The following is a 21980-nucleotide window of genomic DNA, read 5'->3' as shown; positions in this document are numbered from 1 at the left end:
TCTTCTCTCTTCTGGCCCACCCATCTCCTCCTGATCTCATCTCCACTCAGACACACAAAGCAGGGACGTTTCTAGCGGTTGTGTAAACATCAGGCCCCACCAGAGCTGGAAGCATTTGCCACAGTACTAAGCAGGCTGAGGTCCCTGAATACCACCCCTTGGACCTTTTTCCAACTGGTCAGTGTTGGACAGTGACTGGGTTATGTTACTATTCCTGGGGGAATTCTGCACCACTGTGTGTGCAGAAAACATGCCCCTGCCCCCCACACTAAGCCCTTCCACACTTGGATCCTGCTGGGCTGAGCCTGCCTGCCCACACCTGGTGTGCCCGGTGCAGAGGGGCAGGGCCCTGGGAGTTTCGGGGGAGGTCCAGCCCTTGCGCTGTATCAGGGTCCAGAGCAACCTCACTGCCGAGTCCTGTCCTGGGGGGTCTGGGGGTGCTGCAGAGTGATCTCCCACTTCCGTGCAGCCAGTGGCCTGTGCTCCCCACTGCCACACTGGAGCATCCACATTTACTTATTAACAAATAAAATTTGCAGAATTTTAAAATACTGTGCACAGAATTTTTATTTTTTTGGTGCAGAATTCCCTCAGGAGTAGTTAACACCTTTGGCCCATCTAAATTAATACAACAGGCCCTGACCTGAGTGGCACCTCTAGGCGTGGCCTACCACAATGTAACTTCACCCTTCTGCATGGTGGAGTCAGCAGCACCCACACAGGTTCAATATCTAGGGGTTCCTCCTAACACTGCCACAAAGAACTGGCTCGAGCCCCCCCACCGCAGTAATCTGGGAAAACTTAACACCGCCCCGGACGCCTCCAAGAGACAATACGTCCCCACTCACAGGCACTGACTCTGTGTTTTACAAAAGACAACTGCTATTGAAAGGGAAAGGGAACCCAGCATTAGTTTGAGAAAACATCACAACCACATTCAAACACATGTGATCATGAGCCAAGCCAACCCCACAGCACACTTTTGTTAGGTGGGTTCATTTTCGTATGTTTTGTGACTACAGGAATCCATGTTGGTTTCAAAATGGAATTTTATGCCCACGTGAGCTATAGGTCCATTTTCCCGCTCTTTTATTTCTCCTGGAGTTGTAAACAACTTCCAGTCAGAACTGGTTTTCCTAAGGGGTTTCCCAGAAGGGGCTTCCCGCCTTTTGTAAGGGGTGTCCCGGGCAAGTGTATAAAAAGGTGCCCCGAACATGGCCTCAGGGTTGTCCAACTGAGTGGCAGCCAGGGATGGTCACGGGTCGTGGGTCTTACCTGCAGACATCTATCCATCCTAGGGATTTTCCTCCAACAGCTTCCTCACCTCTAAAGAGAAGAGAGGAGAAGAAACAGCACTTACCTTTCTCATCGTCCATCGCTGTGCTCCTGAGCGTACCATTTGTTCTGTTTTCCTGTGGCCACAAAGGAACATCAAGAGACTCCTTGGAGCTCCTCTCCAAAGCCTTGCCGTCAGCCAGAGGATTGAGGTCCCAAGCACCTGCTGTCGCTTTGATCTGTGAAGACGGTTTTTATATCTGTTTTGTAGGGTTGAGTTTGGGGGTAATCACTGTATTGCGCAATTTTGCTCTTTATTCCCCTTCTTATTTGTCCCACTCTTTGTTATAAACCCTTCAATACACTTTATTTGATTTTACCTTTACTGATTGATTCCTCATTATTTAGGGTGGGAGGGGTCCTCTTTGCAGGAGAAGGGATCCTTCCAGATGACAGACGCTGGACAGGGAGGCCGAACCTAGGGAGACTGAAAGCATAAGGATCTCTTTTCTTATCACACACACACACACACACTCCTCCTTTGCCTTTCAGTCCTTTCCCCCTTTAACACAGGGCAGTGTCTTTTGCCTCAGTTTCCCAGCTGCTGGTGGGAAAGTCTGAGGAATGAATGTCCCATTAGCACATCGCTCCCCTCTCCCTCCACTGCACCCCACTCACAGTTGGCTGTCCTTGGTCAGCAAAGACCCAGAGCTCAGAGGGGCCTTCATGTGGGTTCGCCTCCCACCCCTACCCAGGACATGTATCGAGCACAACGGACCCTGCTGCCACCCTTCCCTCTGCCACCATCGGTCACCCCGGCGCTGCTGCTGCTTCTCTGCCGCCACCCGCTGCTCTCTGCGATGCCACGTTCTCAGGTCCCACCACTGAACCCACCGCTCGGTGGGTAGCAGGAAACCTCACTGCTCGGGCGCTCTCTTTCCCTGCACCACTGTCCTTCACCAGGTCGATGGTTTGGCAGCTGGAGCTCATCATCAGTGATTTCAGCCCTAGTGACCCCTTAACAGAACAGCTACTCTCAATTGCGTCAAGTAGCTCTGTCTTTACACCAGGCCTTCTCACAACAAAATTTTTGGTGGCCACTGTGCAGCCACCAACTCTTGCTGGTGGCTGCTCTGACAATTTTTCCTAAAAGACTTAATTAACTTTAGGAAAAACAAACAAATATGCACATGGACACGTCCACGCCATTGTAATTTATCTAAATGTAGGGTTTGTATTTTGCAGACTCAGTAATAAAAACAATGTACAGGTGTCTCTATTGTTTACTAGACCCAAATGCAATAGAAACACAAATAAGGTGCTTTGAACGTTCTTATCTTTTTTGTTGTTTCTTTGGCTTTTTTGGTAAAAGGTGGATGTCTGTACGACAATTTGACCCAGACGTTGCTCCTAGTCTTGTGCTCTGGGCAGGAGCGACTCACCGTGCCAGGGAGCTGCCAAACCCTGTAGTTACAGCAACTGTAAACAGCGAGTGCGGCCCTTCAGCAAAGCCCACCCTGGGGAAGGTGGGTTGGGAACTCCCCTGTGGCTGTGGAGTCCCAGGCTCCCCGTGCCCCGGCCAGGCAGGAGTGGGAGAGCTGCCCAGGGGAATGCCCTGGGGACCCAATGCCTCAACTTCCTGCACTGACAAGAGCTGGCTCCAGAGATGCTGCCTACACCCTGCTTCACGAGGGCACTTCACTGGAGGGTGACGGCCTGCATCAGGACAGGCTAAGCCCACTTCTGCTGCCCTTTACTCACACAACAAGGTAACAACCTGTCATTCCCCTGCATTCAATAGTAAAGTGATTTGTAACCCACCACCAGCCAACACTCTCCCTTTGGCACGGCAGCTCTGTCTGCTGGATATCGAGGCAGAGAAGGTGAGTTCATAGAATCGTAGGACTGGAAGGGACCTCGAGAGGTCATCTAGCCCAGTCCCCTGCACTCAAGGCAGGGCTAAGTATGATCTAGAGTCTAGACCATCCCTGGCAGGTGTTTAACTGGCTCTTAAAAATCCCCAATGATGGAGAGTCCACAACCTCCCTAGCCAATTTATTCCAGTGCTTAACCACCCTGACAGCTAGGAAGTTTATGTCCAACCTAAACCTCCCTGGCTGCAATTTAAGCCCATTGCTTCTTGTCCTGTCCTCAGAGGTTAAGAAAAACAATTTTTCTCCCTCCTCCTTGTAACAACCTTTTATGTACTCATGTAAATACAGAAGTCTTTTTCCCCCAGCCCATCACTAGATGTTAGAGGAGAGCTCAGTCACTCCCTGCTCACATAGCCACTGGGAGCTGACAACAGGAAGGGGTTCAGAGGGTTAACAGCCCATGGGGAACGCGGCTCCCTCCCACCAGCTGGACACCCCAGTTACTCAACCCTGCACAGAGACCAGGCATGAGGGGCAGATGCAGCCCGGCTTCTATGCCACCCAACCCCTGCAACACTCTGCAGGGCCCTACAGAGCCAGGATCAGCCCCAGCACAGCAGTGTGGGGGGGGGGGAATGTGCTCACAGGGGCATGCATGTGAGTCGTCCAAGTGTTCGCAGGAGGGAGGTATGGGGAGGGGGATGTTCAGAGGGGAAGGGTGGGTGACGTCTCTCCTGCTGCCCCCCCTCCCCGTCCTGGGCACCTGCCAGCTCTTTGTACAGAGATCAGGAAGCTGAAACGCAGAGAAATGAAACCTAAAGGGAGCGTGAGGAATCAGAAAGAGCTGGGCCGGAAACGCAGCAGGCTATGGTGAGGCCCCACCCCCTGCCAGCCTGCCTCACTCTGGGGAGAATGCATTCGGCTGGCAAGGCCTCGGGCTGCTCTGAGAGCCTCGGATGACCGGGGCTGGGGAGCACACGGGACATGATGGGATTTGTCCCTTTCAGGAGCCCTTTATGCATCTCCAGCAAGGAGCTCTCAGCTGGGAGCTGGTCAGAGCCCGTTAACCCTCGCAAGCCCAGGCCTCAGGCACCGACACCCCCCAACAAAAAGCAACCGCGGCTTTGCATCCCCTTTAAATAAATTGCTCTAGATGTGGCCCTAGGGTGCTGGCCGTTCCCCCCTCACCCCTCAATGATGGGACAGTCCCCCCTACCGATCGAGGGCAGAGAACCAGGCAAACGATTCCCTGAGTTTGTTGAAATCGGCTTTTTAAGTGTATTGTCTTTATGCTGCTGCTCCCCCTGCTTCCTTCCCCTAGGATCACAAACTCTTTATCGCTGTGTAGTCACTTTCACCCAAGTTGCCTTCCACCTTCAGATTCACAGCCAGCTCCTCCCTATTAGTGAGAAGGAAATGGCAACTAGCCACCGGCCTTCCCCCCTTTACATCCTCCACCTTCTGAAACAAAACAAAATGTATATTTAAAAAACCCTCTGGAAAGACGCTTCTCCCTCTGGGAGAGGAGAAACCAAACATGTGACAGGTGTGAGTCACAGTAATTAATGCACAGCTGGAAAGCGCTCAGACACTGCAATGAGGAGCAGAGCATAAGAACCGATGTAGGACGGAACAGAAGAGACCCCCACACTGTCCCCACAGCGCAGTGAACCAGGCAGGGGCCCCACGGAGATAGAACGCGATCGTCTCATTGAGGAGCGCACCAGCATGCGGCAGTACAAAGGGAAGAGGTGAGGCTGCACAGGGAACCTGGGTAACGATGCAGCCTCTGGCGGGACACAACGGAGAGTATCAGTTCAGGACAAATTGCTTAGAGCAGGGCAGTTACAGCCCAAGGTTGGGTTTCCTTTACTATTAAGGCACACCAAACCAGCCAAACAGATCACTTGGTCTCACCCCACGGGCTAACCATAAGTCACACAAGCAATTCCCTTCGACACTCCAGTTCCCCAGTATCACCACCAGGACCACTCGTTATGGGGACGACTGGTTATGAAAACCAATGCCCCAGTAAAAGAAAAACGGTTCTCCCAAACCTAAAGGACCAACCCCCAGACCCAGGTCAATATACAAGTCAGATCTTACCCACAAATCACACTGTTGCCAATCCTTTAGAATCTAAAAGTTTACTCATTGAAAGAAAGAAATATAGATGAGAGCTAAAATTGCTTAAATGGAATCAATGACATACAGTGATGGCAAAGTTCTTGGTTCAGGCATGTCGTAGTGATGGAATAAACGGCAGGTTCAAATCAAGTCTCTGGAGATCTTCCCCAGCTGGGATGGGTCATTCAGTCCTTTGTTCAGAGCTTCAGTGTAGCAAAGTCTCTCCAAAGGTAAGAAAAAGGATTGAAGATAAAATGGAGGGATTTCCAGGGCCTTTTATATCCTCTGCCATGTGGAAGGACACCCCTTTGTTCTTACTGTGGAAAATCACAGCAGCAAGATGGCGTCTGGAGTCACTTGGGCAAGTCACATGTCCCTGCATGACTCAATTCTTTTACAGGGAGAGCAGCCATTGCTCACATGCTACCTTGAACATTCCCAGGAAGACTTCTCATGTGAATTGGAGTCTCCCAAGGTCCACTGTCAGTTAAGTGTTTCTTGACTGGGCACTTATTGAGAATAGTCCCTTCTCAAGAAGCTGACCAAATGCTTCCCTGAGGCTACTTAGAATCAAGCACATGGAGATACAAGTACATAGCCAATGTTCATCACTTCAACCACAACAACGATAGACCCATACAGACAGCATAATCCTACCCAGCCAACCCTAACCTCTCCATAGACACCTCACACCACAACCTCTGTACAATATTTGCTGCAAATATATAACAGTGGTTGCAACAATGATCTATACGGTCGCAGGTCATGTCAATAACGTCACAACCTGACTGTTATTTCCTCACTTTAGAGGGTTTAATTTGTATGTGGGGGAGGCATTTTCAAAAGTGCCCAAGTGACTGAGGAGCAGGGATCACGCTGGCAGCCAATGGGGCCTGGGTGACTAAACCTGGGGGGGGGGGGGGGCCTTTGGAAAGTCGCACCCTGCGCGGATAAAGCTGGGGGAGGTTCGGGGAGAGGCGGAGACCTGGGGGAGCAGGTACAAAGCTCTCACCTTTGGCTACTTGCCCTGCCTCCGTCATCGCCCTCTGCTCCTCGCTGCTCCGTGCCCCAGGCAGGGCCCTGGAAGTGCGTGAGGGCGATACGAACACCCCCCGGTGGTGGGGAAGGGCTGGCCGGGGCCGGGACGCGGGCAACCGGTTCGGGGCAGGGGGCTGTGGAGCTGGTTGGGGGCGTAGCAGGGAGCGCCCGCGGCGCGGGGATGGTGAGTGACCCCGTCCGTGTGCTGGGAAGCCCAGGCCAGGATTGTACGTGTGCAAGCGCGTGTGTGCACCCACACCCACACACACCCACACACACCCACACACACACACACCCGCACCCACACCCACACCCACCCACACCCACACCGACACACACACACCCGCACCCACACCCACACACACCCACACACACACACACACACACACCCGCACACCCACCCCCCCACACACACACACCGACACACCCACACCCACACACACCCGCACCCACACCCACACACCCACCCACACACCCACACACACACACCGACACCCCCCCCCCCCCATAACTAGTCCCATGTCACCCAGGGAGCTGCAGGTGGCGACTCAGGCTGAGGGGACGCTGAAGCTGACAAGTGGAAGTGAAAGTTAAGTTTCAGTTTCCTTTTCTGCTGCTCACTCCCGCTTTCCGGGGAAATGCAGCTCCCCAGCCAAACCAGTGAGATCCCCAGCTAGCAACCCGCCCTGCATAAGAAGGGCAGCATCGTCCGGGCGGCCACAGTCCAGCCTGCCCGGGCAGAACTCGGGTCTCTCCCAGAACCGGGCACGTCCACACCTTGGGAAGAAACCCGGGGCAGTGAAAGGAGCCGTCACCTCCCCTGGCCGGGCTGGGACTCAGCGGAGCGCAATGAGGTAGGAGCATTGGGGTCGCTGGGCGGGGGGGACATTTCCAGCCAGGGCTAAAGTCAGACAGCTTTCCACCCCCTCTGCGCATTTCTGGGGCTGTAAATCTCCGGCTTTGAAAGCTCTGGGGCGGGGTCACTCTGGGGTAATTCTGCGTCCTGTTGACTCTCCAGGCTGGTGCCTCTCAGGGCTAGTGCAGGTCACTGTTGGCACCTCGCCCTGCGAGCTCCCCTCGCTCCACCTTCACGGAGAGCTCCCCCTCTGGCCAGCTGTCACTCCGGCTTCGCTCCGCATCAACGGAGGAGTCGGTAAGAGAGTGCCCCCCCCCCCCAGCCCTGTCCCCCTCTCCGTTGTGTTTCAGAATAGCAGCCGTCTTCGTCTGTATTCACAAAAAGAAAAGGAGGATTTGTGGCACCTTAGAGATGAACCAATTTATTTGAGCCTAAGCTTTCGAAAGCTACAGCTCAGGAAACCTGGCTGCGGGTGTTGGGGAGGGGGGAGAGATTAACTCTGATCCCTGGGGAGCTGGAGCCAAGGGGCAGCCGGGGGGGTGGGATGGGACCAGCCCAGGAACTGCAGAGAGAAAAGGCAGCAGCAGCAGGAGCCCGGAGCTACAGCGCGGGGGAGGCTGCAGGGAGGGGAACCAGCTGCTTGCAAGGGGGGGCGGGGGGCTCTTGTGAACGCTCAGCCTGGAGCTGAGACCACGTCACCCCACTGCCCCCCCAGCACCACCCTGAGCGCAGGGCACCGGCACCAGACCACAGCGCAGGGACAGCTGGAGGGAGTGCGGGGGGGGCTATGTGTCTAGCAAGGCAGAGGGGGGGAGTCCTGTGAGTCTAACAAGGCGGGGGGGGGGGTTGTTCTATTGTTCAGTGTGGTGCTTGTTCCAGGGTGACCATATTTCAGGTTCCCAAAAAGAGGACACTGCCGAGTGGGGAGGGGGAGGGAATGTGGGGGTGGGGGGTACAATTGGTGGGTGCTGAAGGGGATACCTGCAGCAGGGGTATTCACTGGAGGTGGGGGACAGTGTCGCTCCCTGTCATGGTGGTGGGGATGATTGTAGCATGTAGTGGAAATTCATTCAGCCCAGATGGAGTCTCATTTTCCCCTCTCTTTGCAGCACCCTGCGTCTGAAGGAGAAGCTGCAGGCCCTCCAGTGCCACTTCACCTGGAACTTTGAAATCAGAGACAAGGTAGATGCAGCTCACCTCCTCCAAACTCTGGCTCTCAGGATTGCCCACACTCACTACCAGAACCAGCCCACGCTCCTTGCCATGCAGGCTTATCTCTGCCACCTGCAAGGGCAATATGAAGACGCTCTGCAAAGCCTGAGAGAAGCCGAAGAGATTCTGCAAAGAGATCATCCAGATAACTTCCCCCGGCAGGTCCTGGTCATTTATGGAGACTACGCCTGGATCTATTATCACTTGGCCCACTATGATTTGGTTGAGTTTTACCTGGACAAGGTTAGAAAGATCTGCAGCTCCCTGAAGAGCCGCTCTCCACATGCAGCTCAGATCCCTGAGATACATGCACAGAAAGGCTGGTCTCTCCTGGCAGCAGGCTTCCGCAATGGCATTGAAGCCACAAAGTGTTTCCAAATGGCATTAAGAGAAGACGAAGCAAATGGGGAATTACTTGCTGGGTTGGCAATTGCGGTCTTTGCATCATGGACTCACTCACACAAGCCTGTACATCGGGAAGCAGCCAAAAAGAAGTTGGCTGCCATTCTCCATGAACAGCAGCAAAACTATGAAGCTAAGGTGTATTTAGCCAAGATCCTTAAGAAGTGTGATAGACAGCAAGCCGAAGCCCTCTTAGAAGATGTTGTTCAGAATAGCCTGGACCCTGAGGTCCTGAGACATGCAGCCAAGTTCTTTCAACCAGAAATCATAGAAAAAGCAATCTCTGTTCTAGAGCAAGCAATCTCTCTGAACCCCAATTATCATCTCCTTCACTATGACCTTGGCGTCTGCTACAAGAAACAACTGGAGGAGGCCAAGTCAGGCAGAAGAGAAGAAATATTGGCAGCAGCCATTGAGGCCTTCAAAAAGGCTGTGCAGAAAGATCCAGCCTCTGTGTTTTCAAGGCTGGCTTTAGCTGAAATGTATGGAGAAAACACACCTCACTACCAAGAAGAGATTTATCTCAATCTCCTGAGTGAAATGCCCAGCCTCAGCAAGAAGTGTCAGCAGGCAGTCTACCTTCACTGGGGGGATTTCCTCTTCTATAAGCAGAAGTCAGTGTGGGAGGCAGCTAAGATGTACAAAGCAGGTTTCACCATTCCAGACAACTACCTGGAGAGGCAACAACTGAAAAGCAGGTTGGAAGAGGTGTCAGGAGAATTCCAGCAGAGCTCCCAAACCACAGAGGCTGAGGCCATACATTACTTCATTCAAGAGAATGAAAGTCCGTGGTACATGGGGAGATCCACTGGTGGCAACAACAGAGCAGGAGACTGGAGAAGGAGAGAAAATGTGGGATCCTTTCCTTTCCCTTCCGTGGACACACCACGACCTCTTTCTTAAGTGAGTCACTTTCCCCACCTGTGTAACAGTGATATTCATGTTGCAAATGATTCTGGGTTCCCTGAATTGTTCAGACCACAGCACATCCTGCTGCTGTTTCTTATCATTATTATTAGCTTCCTTTCTTCTGATAGCACCTAGAAGCCCAGACATGGACCAGGACCCCGTTGCGTCTGGCCCCAAAGAGTCTACCATCTGCAACAAGAGACAACAGGAGGGAACCAGCAGACAGACAGGGGAACACAAAGAGACAATACTGGTCAGCAAAATGACAGTGGTCTCAGCCCACCAGCTACCCAGCCGTTGTCAAGTGTTTTGTAAGTATCACCGCAGAGGACAGTTTAGCTTCTGATACTGAGCAGCTGTTTCTACTCAGAGGGGACAGTGCGACCATCCTTGTCTCTAAGCAAACCTACCCTCCAGCTCTGCTGCCTTCTAACGTCCACGCAGCAAATAAGTGTGGAGTTTCTTCTAACAGCGTTGAGTTTTTGTATTTGCATGGCTCAGTGCCTGTAGTGTGCCTATATCATGAGTCCCATCTTTGCTTTCAGCACCTCTCACTGACAATGACTCACATTGACATGGCACCTTCATCCCTGGCTTGTCACTGATCTGCTATGGTTTTATTTCATTCACAATAAAAGTAACTGAGAAAACAGAAATCAGTCAATTACACCATCTTGGAACATTCCTTTCCGTGCCCTTAGATTGCATCGGGGTGAGCAGCACACACAGGACCCCACGGGCGCGTCGAACTCACAGTAAACCACGGTGACAGTCACTAATAGAGCAGGAGCCAAGGCTGGAGTTTCAGAAGCTCACTTGGTGGAAATGAGTGTCCAGATTTACCAAAGAGCTCAGCACACAGCAGCTCCCATTGTTCTCAGCTGGGGTCCAAGACCCCTGCAGTATTCTCAGGGGCGGGCGGGGGGGCGGTGGAATCCTCTATTGTTCTCATTGGGGTGGGGTGAGGTGAGGAAGATTCTCCATGGTTTTCAGTAGACATTGCTAGCCCTTTTGAAAAGCAGCCATAGACGCTTAGACAGCTAAGGGGGTACCTTTGAGGTCTGCTGGGCACTCAAGGGATTACCTTAAAGGACCCTAAACTCCCAGGTGGGTGAGATGGACAAAGGGGTGGGGCAGGGGTAAAGGCTCCTTACCTGGCACGTTCAAAAGCCCTCCCAGGGGTCCTGTGTGCTCCAACCCCTCAGGCACCGCGACCCCATCAGGTGCAGGTGAACACGCTCACCCCAGCGCTGCCAACTGGCCAGGCGCATCCAAACACCACGGGCCCCTTTGCGCTGCGATGAAGGGATAAGCAGACAGCCAGGGCAGGCTGGGTGTGAGTGAGTGAGAGGGGGGTTGGAACTGGCAGGTTTGCCCTGTCGGGGGATGCTGGAGGGGACGGGGCGTAGATCCACGGGGAGCTTGGGGAAGGGGCAAAACACAGGAAAGCTCTTATCTGGTTGGGGGCTGCTTTGCACGCAGAGCAGGTGCCCTGCTTCCAGCCGCAATCCCTTTCCACAGCAAACCTGGGCAGTCAGCAGGTACCTGCCCCAGGGCTGTCCGGGGTTGGGGGCCCCTCCCAGCAGCTGTTTGTGGATGGATGTATCACCACTCAGAGCTGGAAAGGAGCCGCGGAGACCCAGCTACGGGGGTTCAGGCAGTTTTATGGGGACCAGCGCGGCCATTCTGTGGGCACAGTGGAGAGCTGAGATGGCGTGACGGGGTTGGTGCTACTCACCCCTCGGCAGCACCGTCTTCTGGCTCATCTGGGGAATTAGCTCGGACGCCCCTTCCCGTGGTTACTCAGCCCGTCAAGCCCCTTGGTCACGCCCTGGCCTCTCGCGCTGGGAGCAGCCGCGCTTCCCTCTCCCTGCGCCCCCCCGACCACCTCACGTTAACGTTCTGCCCCTGCCGGGTGTCATCGCAGGCTGCTCCAGACGGCCCCCACCGCCCCCAGGGGCTCTCCCTCATGTCTCACCCCAGCACTGACTGGGGGGGGAACCCGGCCCGCCCTCTGTCCCGGATGCCAGTCCAAGGACCTCAACCCAGCAGCTGTGGGGTATTCCTCTCCCAGCCCTTCCTGCTCCTCCCCTGTGTAAACACCCCCAAGCCCAGGGTGCTCCGGCTCCAGCGCCCCCCACCCCACCCCACCCCCGGGCTGCTCCAGCTCCAGCATCCTCTCCACCACCACCCCCGCTCCAGCTCCCCAGCTCTGGCCCCCTGGCTGCTGCAGCTCCGCCTCCTGCCCAGCTCTCCCCTTAGCTCAGCCCTGCCCTGGCTCAGGGAGCTCCAGCACACACGGAGGACAGGCCCCCAGGCTCCTGACTCCCTCATTGGCTTGCCCGCCCTGTCAATCAGCCTGACCTAGAGTACTGGCCCCTGCCCATTGGCCCCAGGGACTGCCAGTCTCAGGATTCTAATTTCTCCGTGGCCCTTCCCCGGTATTGGCAGAGGGCAGCCAAACAACCCCACTCAGCGTCAGTGCGGGGCCAGCAGCCCCCTTACACCGGGACGGCTTCCTGCTCTCCCCCAGCTGACACACCAGCTGATCCCCTCCATCTCTCTCCCATCCCATCCCGATCCTTTCACCTGCACCACCAGCCTCTTTCCCGTCCCCCCCGCCTCCTATAAACCTTAAATCTGCCTCCTGCCCCCGAGAGCTAGGGCTCTGCTGCTCCTCACACCCTCCCTTTACAGGGCTCTGCTGCTCCTGAGACGTAACCATGTCCTGGCTAGCCCCCAACTCCACCCTCATGGAGTGCCAGACAGTTTGCCTCTGAGTGTTAGGGTGACCACCCGTTCTTTATTTTATAGGACTGTCCCTTATGTCATTGATTTGGCCCTTATGATGACCATCCATAACTTAATTCTCCTGTGGTTTTTTTCCCCCCTTTCTTCCCTCCAACAAAGGTGGTCGCTCTGCTGCACCGGGCTTGGGTCTCACTGAACACAGTCGGAGATGGCTGCCCTCTTCATTACAGGCAACGTCCCTGCCACGTGCAGACAGCCTGTAGGGAAATGGCAGCCATCTTGCTGGCTTCAGCCCCATTGAGAGTAATGGGAGATAGCAGCCAGAATGGCTGCGGAAAACTTCACCCATTGGCAGTGTGGCTGGTGAGGGCAGGGCCTAGAGGGCAATGCGGCCCTGAGCGACCCTCTGTGTCAGGGATGGAGGCTGTGCCAGTCACAGGGGTGGCTCTGCAGGGCTATGGAGAACTGTGTCCATCGGAGCTCCAAGCCCCCTTGCGCCGTGAGAGCCCGGAGGCGGCTCCGCAGGGTCATGGGGAAGCGTATTTATTGTCACGCTGGCTGGAGTGGCTCATGAGTGAGAATACCAGCCTCAGGGCAGACTTTTAAGAACCACAGCACAAACCCCAAACTGGCTGGGAGTTCTATACTTCGATTTCACCAACCAAGTGACAAGCTTGAACCCCTCAGGCTCTAGGCAGCTTTACCGTGGGGCCACAGACAGTCCCCTGGGGCATTCCAATCTCTCTCGCAACCCAGGCAAGCTTGCTCTGTGGCACATGGTTGCTTTACACCAAAGATCACAAAATATTCAGGTTAGTCTCACTCACAAAGGACCACTCACTTACACCCAGCTCAATCTGCACCTTAGATCTCACACCAAAGACAACACTTGTAGACATTTCTCTAGTAAACTAGGATTTATTAACCAGGAAAAAGAAATAAGAGCATTATTTACAAAGTTAAAACAAGTAACCATACACACAAAAACGTGTTGCAGTCTTAGGATTCACATGGTGCCAGAGCTGATGAAATATGCCAGCTCGATGTGTCCATTAGGGCTAACCCAGGTTAGTCCTGCCGATCTCTTGCTTGTGTTTAGGAATCTTTGCCCCTGAGAATCTAAACAGGATAAAAGGACCATAATTCCTTCTGCTCCAAGATTTTTATCCCCATCTCCCTACAGTCTGGACGAGTGCTTCTACATGCTTGATTTAGTTCTAAACGGGAGCACAGGGTCCAGCCCAAGAGGTGAATTTAGCTGAACCGCTTTGTAATAGCATCCATAAAATAATTAAACTGAACATATCTGGGGGGAGGGGACCACCAAAGAAGTCCAGCACAGGAGCATTTAATTTCAGAAAGGGGAACTACACAAAAATGAGGAAGCTAGTTAAACAGAAATGAAATGTACAGTCCTAAAACCTATGTATGTAACCTATCATTTAAACCAGCTTCTGTACCAGATGACTGGAGGATAGCTAATGTGACACCAATTTCTAAAAAAGCTCCAGAGGTGATCCTGGCAATTACAGTCCAGTAAGCCTCACTTCACTACCAGGCAAAGTGATTGAAACTATAATGAGGAACAGAATTGTCAGACACAGATGAACACAATTTCATAGAATCATAGGACTGGAAGGGACCTCGAGAGGTCTTCTAGTTCAGTGCCCTGCACTCAAGGCAGGACTAAGTATTATCTAGACCATCACCGACAGGGGATTGTCTAACCTACTCTTTGACAGAGATTCCACAACCTCCCTGTGACGGGATGGGAGTCACCACTGTGGCGCCTCCTGCTGGCTGTGATGGGAATTAGCTCTACTCACCAGGGCCCCCTCCTCTGGTGGTGCCTTGTTGCCATCACTTTTGTTCCAGGACCCACGCCACGCCCAGAAACGTAGAGTCCTCTTCAGTGACACTGCCCTCTGGCCGTGCCACACTCTGTATTCTCCCCCTTCCAGGGGACCCACAGTCTCTGTTCAGCCACTCCTCCAGTGGCAACTTCAGTCCATTGTCCCAGGGCCACTTCCCATGTAGCTGCAGCACCCTTTCTGCCCATACCTCAGGTCCTCAGCCTGCAGGTTGTAGCAACCAGCCCAGAGCTCTCCCTAGCTCCCCCGGCCCCTGCTTGCAGCACTGCTCTATCCCAGGTGCTGGCACTCCTTCTTCCCGCTCAGAGCCTGGTCTTCTCCCCACAAACTCCATTCGGCTACTGAACTCTGCTATGCCGTGCAGCCCTTCTTATATGCGCCTGCCAGGTCATGATTGCCTGCTTCTCTCAGCCCCTTTCTAATTGGCTGCCTACAGCTCACTCTCCGTAGGGCTGCTTTTAATCCCATTTCTGCCAGTGGCAGGCAGCCACGCCATCACACTCCCTAGGCACTTTATTCCAGTGCATAACCACCCTGACAGTCAGGAAGTTTTTCCTAATGTCCAACCTAAAACACCCTTGCTGCAATTTAAGTCCATTGATTCTTACCCTATCCTCAGAGGTTAACAAGAATAATTTTTCTCCCTCCTCCTTGTAACAATCTTTATAACCGTTTTCAAGTATATAAATGTCCCCTCCCAGTCTTCTCTTCTCCAGCCTAAACCCAGCTTTTTCAATCTTTCCTCATAAGTCATGTTTTATAGACCTTGAATCATTTTTGTTGCTCTCCTCTGGACTTTCTCCAGTTTGTCCACATCTTTCCTGAAATGTGGTGCCCAGAGCTGGACGCAATGCTCCAGCTGAAGCTGTATCAGCGTGGAATAGAGCAGAAAAATTACTTCTTGTGTCTTGCTTACGACGCTCCTGCTAATACATCCTATTTGTTGGGGAAGAGTCAACATGGGTTTTGTCAAGGGAAATCATGCCTCACCAACCTATTACAATTCTCGGAGGAGGTCAACAAATATATGGACAAGGCTGATCCAGGGGAAGTAGTGTACTTGCACTTTCAGAAAGCCTTTGACAAGGTCCCTCATCACAGGCTCATAAGCAAAGTAAGCTGTTATGAGATAAGAAGGAAGGTCCTCTCATGGATCAGTAACCGATTAAAAGACAGGAAACAAAGGGTAGGAATAAATGGTCAGTTTTTAGAATGGAGAGAGGTGAGTAGTGGTGTTCCCCAAGGGTCAGTACTGGAACCAGGACTGTTCAACATTTTCATAAATAATCTGGAAAAGGGGGTAAACAGTGATGTGGCAAAATTTGCAGATGATACAAAATTACTCAAGATAGTTAAGTCCAAAGCAGACTGAGAAGAGTTAAAAGGATCTCACAAAACAGGGTGACTGCGCAACAAAATGGCAGATGACATTCTATGTTGATAAATGCAAAGAAATGCACATTGGAAAACATAATCCCAACTACACATACAAATGCTGGGTTCTAAATTAACTGTTACCACTCAAGAAAGACTTTGGAGTCATTGTGGATACCTCTCTGAAAGTATCTGCTCACTGTGCGATGGCAGTCAAAAAAAGCTGACAGAATGTTAGGAACCATTAGGAAAGGGACAGATCAAATAGAAAATATGATAATACCCCTATATAAATTCATGACACACTCATATCTTAAATACTGCGTGCAGATCTGGTTGCTCCAGCTCAAAAAAGATATACTGCAATAGAGAAGGTAGAGAGAAGGGCAACAAAAATGACTAAGGGTATGAAACAGCTTCCATATGAGGAGAGATGAAAAAAACTGGGAGTTTTCAGCTTGGAAAAGAGATGGCTAAGGGGGGAATATGATAAAGGTCTATAAAATCTTGACTGGTGTGGAGAAAGTGAATAAGGAAGTGTTATTTAGTCCTTTACATAACACAATAACTAGGGCTCACCCAATGAAATTAATAGGCAGCAGGTTTAAAACAAACAAAAGGAAGTATTTCTTTATATAACGTACAGTCAACCTGTGGAACTGGTTGCCAGGGGATGTTGTGAGGCCAAAACAATAACAGGGTTTAAAAAAGAACCAGGTAAGTTCATGGAGGACAGGTCCATCAAGGGCTATTGACAGGATGGGCAGGGATGCAACACCAAGCTCTAAGTGTAACTTGCCTCTGATTGCCAGAAGCTGGGAATGGGCGACAGCAGATGGATCACTTGATGATTCCCTGTTCTGTCCATTCCCTCTGGGGCACCTGGCATTGGCCACTGTCAGAAGACAGGACACTGGGCTAGATGGACCATTGGTCTGACCCAATAGGGCCGTTCTTATGTAACCTCTTCATGAGGTCCCAGGAGGTTGGGATGGATGTCATGGTTGACAGTATGAAAAGCAGCACAGAGGTCAGGAAGGATGGAGAATGGGAGTTAGGTGAGACGAGATCACTTAACTCCCAAGGGGTGGCAGGTTCTGTGCCGTGCTGGGTTGTAGAGCAATGGCTGCTGTGCAATTTTACATTTTAACTGAAAAACATAGTGTCATCAGTTTTTGTTCTGAGTTCAAGAAAAGGAAGGAATCAGAAAGTCTCATAGAAATAACTCTCAGGTGTGTTTATGCCTTGAATTCTTAGGGTTTCAGCTGTATCCAGGCCAATTCCAGAACAAAGAACAGACATTGCATCCACAGAGTCCATAAGAACGGCCACAGTGGGTCAGACCAAAGGTCAATCTAGCCCATTGTCCTGTCTTCCAACAGTGGCCAATGGCAGGTGCCCCAGAGGGAATGAACAGAACAGGGAATCCTCAGGTGATCCATCCCCTGTCACCCATTCCCAGTTTCCGGCAAACAGAGGCCAGGGACACCATCCCTACCCATCCTGGCTAATAGTCATTGATGGACCTGTCCTCCATGAACGTCTCTAGTTCTTTTTTGGCCTTCACAACAAAGAGTTCCACAGGTTGACTGTGCATCGTGGGAAGAAATACTTCCATTTCTTTGTTTGAAACCTGCTGCCTATTAATTTCATTTGGTGACCGATAGTTCTTGGGTTATGAGGAATAAATAACACTTCCTTATTTACTTTCTCCACACCAGTCATCATTGCATAGACCTCAATCATATCCCCCCTTAGTCGTCTCTTTTCCAAGATGAGCAGTCCCAGTCTTATTAATCTCTCCTAACATGGAAGCCGTTCCATGCCCCTAATCATTTTTGTTGTCCTTTTCTCAACCTTTTCCAATTCCAATTTATCTGTTTCGAGATGGGGCAACCACATCTGCATGCAGGATGCACAGCAGCGGGAGGGGTGTAACAGGCCTCGATTGTCTCAATTAAATGTCCGGAGACAGAATATTTACATTCTGCCGACCCTCAGAATCTCCCCATTACATTTCTCTCCTGCCTACTGACTAGAGTGGGCCCCGTTCCCATTGATACTAAGGTTATGGCTACAGTGCAGTCGCAGGTGTGTCTAGCTCAGGTAGGCATCCCCGTGCGAGCTTTAATCTAACTAGTGGGACTAAAACGAGCAGTGAAGCCGCAGTGGCACAGACCCAGATGTGGGCTAGAAACACAAGTACGTACCTGGGGGGCCAGATGGGCTTGCAGGTCCTGCACCGCCAAGCGTCACTGCTGTTTTTAGCTGTGATATCTAGGTTACAGCTAGTGCCGGAAGGGCAGCCCATGCTACGGTCCCACCTCTCACTGCAGGGTAGGCACACCCTGCGGCCATTTCACAGCACCCTGGCCGTGCGAAGGGGCCTTTCCATTTACACTCGCTTTACGCTGCCAGCGGGCTGGGAACTAGCCTTTGTGTAAATGAGAGTCAGGCCCTTCCTGTCTCCTTGGATAAATGGCCCCCATTGAAGTCAGTGCGAGACTCTCTCTCCACACACACATATACGTATCCCAGGACATAAATGACCCCAGTGGGCAGCCAGATGATTTCCAATGTTTGAGGGGGGTTAGGCGCACCCTGAAGATTCAATTTTCTAGATGTCAGCTCCTTAAAAATGACATTTCTATTAAGGTTAACCCCTATACCTTACATTATTGGTCCATACTGCATTTGCAACCTTAGCTCCAGATTCACCAAGTTCTTACATGGGAAATCCCTTTCTTTTGTGGGCTCTGTGTTGTGACATCATGATGTACATTTTGGCTTGGAATAACACACATCAAATAGTCCAGTTAATAGCTAGCTTCAGCCCTAAAGGTGAACTGCACAACAAAATAGTCACTTCTAAATACTCTCACTTAGCAGCTCTGGTGCTGGAGGAGCATTCAAACAGGGAAACACATTTTGAACAAATGTTTTGTACATTGTTATTTCCCCCCTGAGAAATTCTCCTGAAGTTACAAAGCGGGGAGCTTTCTGTGACATAACAGATACCACAGGCTGCATCTACTGCAATGAGTCATGGGGTTTTGCAGTGTTGCTTTCTAGGACACAGGAAGTACTAAGAGGATTTCACAAAGGTTAGATTCAACCCATTCATACTGGTCCCATGCATGGGAGAGTGAGGATGTCAGACACTGAAATCCAGGCTTAGTTCTTTGTTGCCGCTTAGCAATTTGCTTTTAACCAGAAAGAAACCCTGTCACTCTGTAATCACTGCCCCATGATTGTAGCATGTAGTGGAAATTCATTCAGCCCAAATGGAGTCTCATTTTTCCCTTTCAACTAGAATTTCAAGTTCTTTCAACTAGAATTTGGAGGGGAAAAAATTTCTATTCTAGAGCGAGCAATCTCTCTGAACCCCAATTATCATCTCCTTCCCTATGACCTTGGTTATTGCTACAAGATACAGTTGTGGAGGGCCAAATCCAGCAGAAGAGAAGAAATATTGGCAGCAGCTATTGAGGCCTTCAAAAAGGCTGTGCAGAAAGATCCAGCCTCTGTGTTTTCAAGGCTGGCTTTAGCTGACATGTATGGAGAAAACACACCTCACTACCGAGAAGAGATTTATCTCAATCTCCTGAGTGAAATGCCCAGCCTCAGCAAGAGGTGTCAGCGGGCAGTCTGCCGTCACTGGGGAAATTTCCTCTTGTACCAGCAGAAGTCAGTGTGGGAGGCAGCTGAGATGTACAAAGCAGATTTCGCCATTCCAGACAACTACCCGGAGAGGCAACTACTGAAAAGGAAGTTGGAAAAGGTGGCAGAAATATTCCAGCAGAACTCCCAAACCACTGGAGCTAAGGCCATACGTGACTTCATTCACGAGACTGAAAGTCGTTCTCTTGAATAAAGGAGGAAGTCCACTCGTGGCAACAATAGAGCAGGAGACTGGAGATGTGGAGAACATGGGGGATCCTTTCCCTTCCCTGGGCATCCCAAGACCTCCTTCTGAAGTGAGCCACTTTCCCCACCTGTGTAACAATGACATTCGTGTTGCAAATGATTCAGACTATGGCACATGCTGCTGCTGCTGCTAATTATTATTAGCTACCTGTCTTGTGGTCACACCTAGGAGCCCAGACATGGACCAGGACCCCATTGTGTCTGGCCCCAAAGAGTCTACAGTCTGCAACAAGAGACAACAGGAGGGAACCAGCAGACGGACAGGGGAGCACAGGGAGACAATACCGGTCAGCGAAATGGACAGTGGCCTCAGCCCACCAGCTACCCAGCCATTGTCAAGTGTTTTGTAAGTATCACCGCAGAGGACAGTTTAGCTTCTGATACTGAGCAGCTGTTTCTACTCAGAGGGGACGGTGTGACCATCCTTGTCTCTACGCAAACCTACCCTCCAGCTCTGCGGCCTTCCAACATCCACGCAGCAGATAGGTGTGGAGTTTCTTCTAACAGCCTTGAGTTTTTGCATTTGCATAGATGAGTGCCTGTAATGGGAATAATTATATAGACACATCTTTGCTTTCCACATCTCACCCTGACCATGACTCACATTTACATGGCACCAGTTTCCCCAGCTTGTCGTGGATCTGATTTATTGTAAATGAAGTAAAAACATAAGTTACAGAGAAAACAGAAATAAATCAGTCTCTTCCTTTGTGTTGGAACATTGCTTCTCCTGTCTCTAGATTGCATCAGGGTGAGCAGCACACACAGGACCCCACGGGCACGTCGAGCTCACAGTAAAGCACCGTGACAGTCACTAACAGAACACGAACTGTCCCACACTGAGGTGTCATTACAGGAGGTTTTGCAACATATTGATAAACTAAACAGTAATAAGTCACCAGGACCAGATGGCATCACCCAAGAGTTCTGAAGGAACTCAAATGTGACATTGCAGAACTACTAACTGTCGTCTGTAACCAATCATTTAAATCGGCTTCTTCACCAAATGACTGGAAGACAGCTAATGTGAGGCCATTTTTTTTAAAAGGCTCCAGAAGTGACTCTGGCAATTACAGGCCAGTAAACCTGACTTCAGTACTGTTACGAATTACACCTGGTAGGACACGCACACAAATGCTGCGAATTACACCTGGTAGGACACGCACACAAATGCTGCAAATTATACCTGATAGGACACGCACAGTTCGAATCTCGGCTGAGGCACATAAACAAAGTCCACAACTGCAGAGTTCCCAAAAGACACTAAGTTTATTACGCTCGAGCGTGGTGCCCCCCGCTAGCCAGGAGGGGACCCTGAATACAGATTATACAAAGGTTATATACTTTTTAGCAAAGCATGTTGCCTTCGTGCATCGGAAACCTTAGCCAATAAACAAACCCTTGTCTTATCTACCACCTATCCCTGCTTGGTGCATTCCTCGTGCTATACCAGTATGTTAATTACACAGCATGGTCCTAAAGCCATGCATCAGTAACCTTTATTATCAGGATGGGAGGCCTCACATCAAGGCCAAGAGACAGGGAGTTAGAGACTGACAAAAACCAGATACTGGGAGTCAAGGCAGGCTGGAGACAAGGAGGAGGATTTTCACAGGGATTCAGTATCTAAGGATCACTCCTCCTGGTGTATGATGTGCTGGCATTTAAACAATGGTGGGCCCCAAACCAAAATGGAGTCACATGTGCTAACTTTTCCTTAACAGGTTTCAGAGGAACAGCCGTGTTAGTCTGTATTCGCAAAAAGAAAAGGAGTACTTGTGGCACCTTAGAGACTAACCAATTTATTTGAGCATGAGCTTTCGTGAGCCACAGCTCACTTCATCATATGTGTACCGTGGAAACTGCAGCAGACTTTATATACACACAGAGAATATGAAACAATACCTCCTCCCATCCCACTGTCCTGCTGGTAATAGCTTATCTAAAGTGATCAGCAGGTGGGCCATTTCCAGCACAAATCCAGGTTTTCTCACCCTCCACCCCCCCACACAAATTCACTCTCCTGCTGGTGCTAGCCCATCCAAAGTGACAACTCTTTACATAATCAAGTCGGGCTATTTCCTGCATAGATCCAGGTTTTCTCACTTCCCCCCCACCCCCATACACACACAAACTCACTCTCCTGCTGGTAATAGCTCATCTAAACTGACCACTCTCCAAGTTTAAATCCAAGTTAAACCAGAATATCTGGGGGGGGGGGGTAGGAAAAAACAAGAGGAAACAGGCTACCTTGCATAATGACTTAGCCACTCCCAGTCTCTATTTAAGCCTAAATTAATAGTATCCAATTTGCAAATGAATTCCAATTCAGCAGTTTCTCGCTGGAGTCTGGATTTGAAGTTT

The 21980-nt window shown here is 51.0% G+C and overlaps 1 protein-coding gene and 1 long non-coding RNA gene across 2 annotated transcripts; one reads left to right on the top strand and one right to left on the bottom strand.

Moving 5' to 3' along the window:
• Positions 1 to 1264: 1264 nt before the first annotated feature.
• Positions 1265 to 6599, bottom strand: LOC142070678 (uncharacterized). The gene is made up of 3 exons (XR_012666642.1): positions 5362 to 6599; positions 1656 to 1753; positions 1265 to 1514 (listed from the first exon to the last, which is right to left on the bottom strand). It is a non-coding gene; the product is annotated as an uncharacterized LOC142070678 (long non-coding RNA).
• Positions 6600 to 6871: 272 nt separating this feature from the next.
• Positions 6872 to 10352, top strand: LOC125630621 (interferon-induced protein with tetratricopeptide repeats 5). The gene is made up of 3 exons (XM_048836808.2): positions 6872 to 7168; positions 8280 to 9687; positions 9822 to 10352. The coding sequence occupies exons 1-2, from the start codon at positions 7164 to 7166 to the stop codon at positions 9685 to 9687; spliced, it is 1413 nt and encodes a 470-aa protein (XP_048692765.1). The 5' UTR covers positions 6872 to 7163; the 3' UTR covers positions 9822 to 10352.
• Positions 10353 to 21980: the final 11628 nt, after the last annotated feature.

Source organism: Caretta caretta, chromosome 1, assembly GCF_965140235.1.
Source record: "Caretta caretta isolate rCarCar2 chromosome 1, rCarCar1.hap1, whole genome shotgun sequence".
Lineage (NCBI taxonomy): Eukaryota > Metazoa > Chordata > Testudines > Cheloniidae > Caretta > Caretta caretta.
Note: the sequence above shows the minus strand (reverse complement) of the source record. Positions and strands in the feature narration are given on the sequence as shown.